The 7,683-nt window shown below is 42.4% G+C and overlaps 1 protein-coding gene across 1 annotated transcript; it reads right to left on the reverse strand.

The window, feature by feature from the left end:
* Positions 1-2,047: 2,047 nt before the first annotated feature.
* Positions 2,048-7,667, reverse strand: mrpl38 (mitochondrial ribosomal protein L38). Its single transcript, XM_039788013.1, has 9 exons — positions 7,533-7,667; positions 6,925-7,113; positions 6,662-6,793; positions 6,354-6,556; positions 6,058-6,130; positions 5,868-5,913; positions 5,157-5,315; positions 2,430-2,566; positions 2,048-2,288 (listed from the first exon to the last, which is right to left on the reverse strand). The coding sequence occupies exons 1-9, from the start codon at positions 7,615-7,617 to the stop codon at positions 2,152-2,154; spliced, it is 1,161 nt and encodes a 386-aa protein (XP_039643947.1). The 5' UTR covers positions 7,618-7,667; the 3' UTR covers positions 2,048-2,151.
* Positions 7,668-7,683: the final 16 nt, after the last annotated feature.

Below are 7,683 nucleotides of genomic sequence, written 5' to 3' on the forward strand. Positions count from 1 at the left end.
TACAGGTAGCCTACAGATGATCAAACAGGATGTAAACATTTGTGTGACTTCCTGTATGCTTTGAAGGCTGCTGGAAAACGTGTCTGAATTGACTGCGGCTTTTTGTCACTGCCGCCAGCTGCTAGTGGTGTGCGATACTGCAATATTTGGTATTGATCCGATAGCAAGTAAATACAGGGCCAGTATCGCTGATACCGATACGATACTGATACTTTTTAATAATTAAGGTGGATTCATCATCAAAATGCCAAAAATGTGGGCGACCTCTAGCTCACCTAGTAAGAGCGTGCGCCCCATGTAGGCTGAGTCCTTTGCAGCGGCCCAGTTTCGAATCTGACCTGCGGCCCTTTGCTGTGTCATTGCCTCTCTCTTCCCCCCTTTCCTGTCTATCCACTGTCACTGTCGATTAAATGGAAAAGCCCCCCAAAAAATAAAAAGATTGCTAAAATTGAATGGATTTTCATGACCTACCTTTTGACTGTTATGTTAAAACCCAGAACTGAATTGTATATAACTTTTGACTTCTATAATTGTCAATGCAGGCTGCATCAGACAATCAGTTGGAGATTTAGTTGTTCTGACAACAGTGGAGCTGCTCAGTGGCCAGCAGATCAGACTGTGGTTGTACTGGGCAGCTTCCAGGTATGACTGTGTAACTGTGTGAATGTGATCAGGCCAGTCCTGCAAAAGAAAGGCTTCTTCTCAGTGAACCTTCCCTGAATAAAGATAAATGACATGTTATTGTATTGTTTTTTGTTATTTATGCAAGGACTACATGATTAAACTACGTATTCAGTCCGTTGTAAAGGTGTTCAACATTGGTTCACAATGAGCCAGACAATTTTGTAGAAAAACGTTGCCTATTACAATAATGTAGAATTCTCATAATGATAAGAAAATTTCATGAAAGAAATCTGTTTCCAAACTTTGTATGTTTTTGGTTTCAACCGTGTATAGAAGAGCAGGCATGTTGATCTAATGTTTGAATATCAAGATCACCATGTCCAACTGCACAATCGTCCATATCTGTCATTTCAACAATAAAAAAAAATTCTGAAATGTATTTTCTGCATTTGGATCTGTATTAACATGGCAATCGTGATAAATATTCTTGGAAAATATTTGCCAGAGATGCCCGATTTCACAATTTCTAAATTTGGATTGGATTAGGTTAGATTATACTTTATTCTCCACCTTGGTGGAAATTTGTCTTTCAATCCTGGGCTTGTATTTATCTCACTTCTAAAGTTTAGAAAGGGCTAAAAAGACAGTTTGAGTAAAAATGTTTGTTTAGTGTGAAGAATGAGACACATCTATTAATTGGGTCAAGTGTAGGAGTAACATTAAAGTTATGAAGTGATCAAGACACTTAACCTGCGTCGGTCACATTTTTCATACTTTTTATTACGTTTACGAGAAAAGTGAAGGAATTTTACTTTTATCTTTCACTTAAAACTGTAGTACTTCCCAAGACTTGTAAACAGACAGACATGTGTAAAATATGTGCAGTTCCCATTTAAATCCAAAATTTCACTTTTGGCAGTTTGACATATATACCCTATAGTAATTAATGTGAGCTCACTATGAGCCCATCAAGGTAGGGTGCAGAGGCTTTGCAGGCCTTTCACTCTGCAGATTCTACACCCAACTTGACATCCCTGCTGCAAAGAAAAATGCAATAAAGTCCACCACAGAAGCAGCTGAGATGGCTATGGATCAGCAGGGCTCATCCATGGGGCAATGCTGCTGGGACACAGATCAGTGTCAGATCAACCCTGGCTGGGTCGCCCGAGGGTGTATGATGTTGAAAGACCTGAAACAACTGATGACCTCAGATAACATCACTAATGATGTGTCCCAGCACATCCCAGGATGCATCTTTAAATCAATCACCAGTTCTTTCACCCAAACTTTCCATCAAATTGTATCGAAACAAATATTGGAACAATCCTGCTGCCTGTTTCCAACTAATAACAGACCAAAAATATGCTCCATCAGGACCAAAAACATAACCTCCTTGGCAGATATAAACAAAGTGGAATCTCAGCACAGTTGAAAAAGGCTTTATTTTTCTAACATAAATATGACAAACATGACTACACATTTGCAAGGAAATGTGTTTTCTCAACTCTGTGAGTGTTTGTCTCATAATCAATATATTCCATATGTGTGCTCCTTTCCATCTCTGTATCTGTCCAGGTAGCGTAAGGGCTGTCGATGAGGGTATTTGACCTGTGGAGGGTGGTACACTGGAGGCCGGATGAACTCAAACACTGGCTCCCTCATGTCTGCACGGAGAAGATTCAACAGGCAGACTTTATTATTATTAGACAAGCAGCTGCTATACAAAGCTAATGTCCTAAAATCCAAGAAGGCTAGGGGAAATGTGACAAGACCAAACTTGCGCTGTGTTTGTGAGTGTGACTCACCGAGTGTGGTGTGAAAGGTGTCGGTGACAGATTCGTCCCACTGGCACTGGAAGAAGGCCAAGCCTGCAGGTGTCATGTTGTCTTGGTGCTTTCTGTAGAATTCTATCGTCTTGAATGAACGATCCACCAGAGAATGGCTAAGGGAGGAGAGCCAACGCAAGCTTAGTCTCTTTGTTGCTATATCAAACATGATGTAATGTATAGGATTGGGCATCGAGAACCGATTCCTACTTGGAATAGTTTCAAAAATTAAGACTGCAATAGAATCATTTCAAAAATTACGATTCCAATAGAATCGTTTCTTTATTGGAATCGGTTTCAAATCCGATCATCATTTCCCAGCCAGGCGCTTGTTGTGTTGCAGCCTTGGAGCGCAGTAAGCAGCGCTCTAGTGTGGCTTTATTTTATATTGAAAAAGCCCTGTAAAACTGCAAAGCCACCACTGAATCAAAATAAAACTTTCCTCTTATTTGTGAAAATAGTGTGTGACCCGTTTCAACTCCACCCCTCAAAGAATCGGAATCGATAAGAACCGGAATCGAAAGGGAGAATCGCAATTGGAATAAGAATTGTTCAAATCCAGACGATGCCCAACCCTAGTAATGCATGTCAATACAGTTTACTAACATTCCATAGTCATTGACAGTGGCACGCTCTTATGTTTAAACACTTTGTTAAATTACAAAAAAATGTCCTTCTTTGGGAATGTTTTCAATGTATCACTTCATGGCTGTCTGTTTTGGCGATTGAGGACAATAACATTATCACAATCATAGAAGATTCTATTTGAGCATCACAAGACAAAATGAGCAAAGTGTACATTTAAAAAAGATAGATATTTGCGTGACTAAAAAAACTCAATTTGAGCACTTATCCTATGCAGTAATGAGTGTACAAGTATACTTGAACGATGTGGTTATATTTTATATAGTCTGACGTCAGGCTTTGCCCCTCCGCTTCCATTCTCTTTGTGTTGCTGTTCTTAAAATCCCTTCGCCACGGGAAACAACAACTTTGAGCTAGTAAGCAACATGCTGAGCGTAGCAAATTATGAAGAAAATTTGGATCGTGCAACATGGCAGGCCTGCTTGGTTCTTTCGGGGAATGACTGTAAAGATTTACAAAGAATATGTTTACGGCATTTACTGTCCAACTGGGACGTTTTGGGACCGATTGGAGAGGATTGCTATGAATGAAGTACACAGGGTGATACACGGATAAGAGCAAATAACATTTAACCATGTATCCAGCTAATTTAAATAGCTCACATTACTGTATTGTGTGAACGGTTAACTTCAATAATATTGTATGTGGTGTTTTTTTTTGCGTGGTGCAAATGTTCCACAAAAACAAGTTCATTCCCGAGACCATTTTGCAGATCCACTGTCTCTGCATCCGGAGCTTAGCGTCGCCCAAGACGATTGTGATTGGTTTAAAGAAATGCGAACAACCCAGAGCGTTCTTTTCTCTTATCCCAGAATGCATCTGTGGTGTAGCCAGACCTTACTCCACAGCACTGTGGAGATAGGTCTGGCAACGCAAGACTATGGGCCCTATTTTAACGATCTGAAACGCAAGTATGAAACGCCAAACACAAGTAGCTTTGTGGGCGGATCTCGGGCGCTGTTGCTATTTTACCGGCGGGATAAATGACTCTTGCGCCCGACGCAAATCTAAAATGGGTTGGTGTGTAAGTAGCTAGGTGTGGTTTGGTAGCGTACGGCAATAAACCAATCAAGGCGTCATCTCACATTCCCTTTAAGAGCAGGGCTTGTTCCATGGCGGATTGCTATTATGCACGGTTACTTGCGCGACCGCCAGCGGGGAGCTGCCGATGCGAGATGCGGCAAAGTAATAAATGCCCGTCTTGGCCCGGTGGCGATGTTGCTGCGGCCACTCGGGCGCATCTCCTCAAGTCTGGAGAGGATTGCTGCAGCAATGGACGTGGCGCCTCCAAACGCACCACCTGCACCTGTTGTGCCCTTCTTCCCCCACTCCATCTCCGTCCACCCGCTTCCACCAGAAGGGAGCATCGCGCATTACTCCCGGACCAGATCCCGCCGTAGTTCAACATCATGTCTCCTTAAGTCCTCTAATATTTCCTCATTTATGTCATCAACACATCCATGATTCATGGAAATGTTGTGTAAAACACAACAAGCCACAAAGAATGCTGCGACTTTTTGAGGACTGTACTGTAAAGTGCCTCCTGACCTATCCAAACACCTGAAGCGCATTTTCAGTAATATTATCTTTGTAATTATGTATGGTTTGCAAAAATGGGAACTGCTGCATCTATTTAGATGAGAGAAGTGTATGCGCATGTGCACACACTACATTATGGCCAAGCATGCGCCCCTAAAATAGCATCTGAATAACGCGCTACTGACTTTAGACTAGCGCCACTGACTTTAGACCATGTTTTTCCTGGTCAGTGGCGGAATTGTTTTCTGAAACTGCAAAATAGGACCACATGACGTTTGCGCCGGAACACGCCTCCTCTTTTCGCTGAACCGCCCCCTGGAGCTCAAATACATTCCCTAATTTACCGACGTGCGTCTGTGGAGGGAAAAGTCCGCTGTGCGTCGGGTGCAAAATAGGAATGATACATGCGTCAGTGTACAAAGGCAATTGCGCTGAGTGCAAGATAGGGCCCTATATTTCATATTACACAAATAATGCTAAAGAGCATCAGCTTCCTGTCTGTGTATTGAGTGTATTGCTCACCATGGCGACGGCCTGACATCCTCCTGGAAGTCGATGGGTCCCTCCTGCTTGAAGAGGACATAAATGTAGCGGTGGAAGCCTGTTCCTCTGGCAGGGAACGGGGGCAGGTAGTGACACAGCTCCTCTCCGGCCTGCACTGCTCCGCCTGGTATGTTCCCTCTACAGAAATACGGGTCATTCGAGGTTGTAGTTGTTAAAAATACTTAAAAATTGCTTTTACTCTTTCTAACTCCTTCTAACTTCTAAATCCTAATTTATGAATATGCAATTGTTGTTGGTTAAAAGTTGAACCGCTGGACACAAGATGTCTCCTACTTAGTTGAACAGTCCATTAGTGTATGTGCAACAGAGGTTTCCCATTTCCACATCACATTGGACCATGATTGGCCCCCAAGCTAGTTGTGATGTCACAAAATCCTGCTTGTACGCCCACTTGATAAACTCAGATGTATGGTGATAACAGAGAAACTTTCCCTCTTCAGTAGATGAATGTGAAAACAGCCTTCTAGTGTCACAATTCTGCACATCCATCATTCTGACTTTAATTTTTACTGAACTGCCCGGTTAAGCATGGATTGACAAAAGTAAATTGATGGTAGCTGTAATTTAGGTTTGTCATTAATTATTTAATCGTATTTTGATAAATCTGTGTTGTTTTTAACTGAGATTCATAAACACAAAAGCACAGTTGACTTGACTTGCAGTACTCACACTAGCCAGTGGATGTATTCTGCCTCATTATCCAAAAGATGCTCATCTGAAAAAGACGATAAATGATTTTAGATGGTCCGTAAACGCTGAGAATCCATCACTGATCTGTGTTGATTCACTTCTAAAAAGGCAATATAGACAGTTGCTGATTATTACAATCTAGGGACCTCCTGTGATAGCTGATGCTGACCTGGACAGGTGAGCAGAAGGGTCCACAGGGAGCCCTCCTCGGCATCAAAGCTGATTTGAGGGACAGACACTGCCTAGAGAAAAAGTACAGCAAAGACAAGGCAAAGAATACAGTCAGAGAAGACATAAAAAGGTGGGTGCACAGAGCAGAAAAGTGAATAAAATAAAATACACATCAGAATGCAATGAGAGAATGATGTGTTCAAAGAGGCAGAAAGAAAGATTAACTTGGCGGCCCTTAGAATATCAATTATGGGCAAAATTAGGACACTATGAACTTCCAGTCCGTTTACGTACTTCTGTTGGTGTCAGCAGATTCCCATAATGCACTTGACCACTGTTGTCCTGGCCATAGCCTATCCGGAGCGAGACTTGAGGTAGAAAATATGCCATGGGAAAGAGATCTCTGAAGACTCCGTAGTGGTCTGCAAGTCTCTTTATGTGAAATGGCCCACTGCTCTTCTCCCAGGTTTCCTGCACTTTATCCAGAGGGATCTTAACTGATGAGATAAAGAGAATATAGAAGAGTTTTTTTGTTTGTTTTTTTAAATGCATTCACTTACCAAAAAACTTAAGTAGTTCTTTCATGATAAGTGTGAGCTTACAAGTGCGCAGACGTGAAGCCCTCTCCAGCTCAATGTTCTTCTTGTTGTCCTTCATCACCTGCTTCCTCTCCCTCACTTCTTTGGTCCTGCCGGGTCGATAGTATGGCAGTCCAATGTCCACTCGCTCTGCACCTGCAACAACACAGGATTCACACTTCAAACACTTCAAACTGCGAACTTAACCAATCATTTTGTCATGACATGTTCCCACCGCCGGGAAATCACTGTCAACTGTTTCTTCAGCTTCCTCCTTTATTTCTCACCATGCTCAGGGTCAGCTTTTTCCACGTAGCTCCTGTAGGTCTTCCACCATGCAGGTTTGTTCCTTGCTTCCTCCGCTTGTTTTAAGTAACGAGTGTAGCTGCGATACTTCTCTAATGACTCCAGGTTTTCAACATCAACCTCCTCATTTGGCATTGGACCCATAGGAGGTATCCGTCTGCAGAGGAATGCTGTTGTGTGGAAACATCCCAAAGAGATAGTTAATTACATAGCACTTGTTTCACCATTCATTGTTGGTTCTCCTTGTGCTTCCCCAAACCAATAGTGGGAACTAATGCCCAAATTAGGATGATATTTTTGTCAATGGTAACCCCGGGCATGTGAGATGGATAACCCTATCAGTGCTGACTATACAGCATACAGTCCATTGTGCTGACATTATTACTATTACTGCCGACCACTGCACCACTAAGCTCACAATTAATAGTCACATTTTTCTATGGACTTCCACAGAGGAGAGCACGTAATGAGGTTGCTTCAAACTGATGTAGCTAGCTAACCTGACACACACCGTACAAGCAATACTGATCCCCGGGCACGAACTTACTAAATGTAAACACAATATAATTTGGCGATGTCGTTACAATACCTGTTGTGACAAATGTCCTCGCATTATTGACCCCTAAATCTGTCCCAGTTCGCAAGGTAGCGGCGCAAACAGTGCGCAGCGCCATCTTGAAATGACTTTTTCCCTTCTTTTTTTTTCTAGAAGATACGGTGGCCGAGAGAACGCAAAACGA

The sequence above is a fragment of the Perca fluviatilis genome, chromosome 21 (assembly GCF_010015445.1).
Source record: "Perca fluviatilis chromosome 21, GENO_Pfluv_1.0, whole genome shotgun sequence".
NCBI classification, from domain to species: Eukaryota; Metazoa; Chordata; class Actinopteri; order Perciformes; family Percidae; genus Perca; species Perca fluviatilis.

Bases quoted from the DNA above. Each gene is read 5' to 3' on its own strand.
- mrpl38 (XM_039788013.1), bottom strand. From the start codon at position 7,617: ATGGCGCTGCGCACTGTTTGCGCCGCTACCTTGCGAACTGGGACAGAT. The intron at 5,914-6,057 runs GTCAGCATCAGC...CGTCTTTTTCAG, and splicing joins CCTTCTGCTCACCTGTCCAG to ATGAGCATCTTTTGGATAAT. The intron at 5,316-5,867 runs GTGAGTACTGCA...GTATTTCTGTAG, and splicing joins GAATACATCCACTGGCTAGT to AGGGAACATACCAGGCGGAG.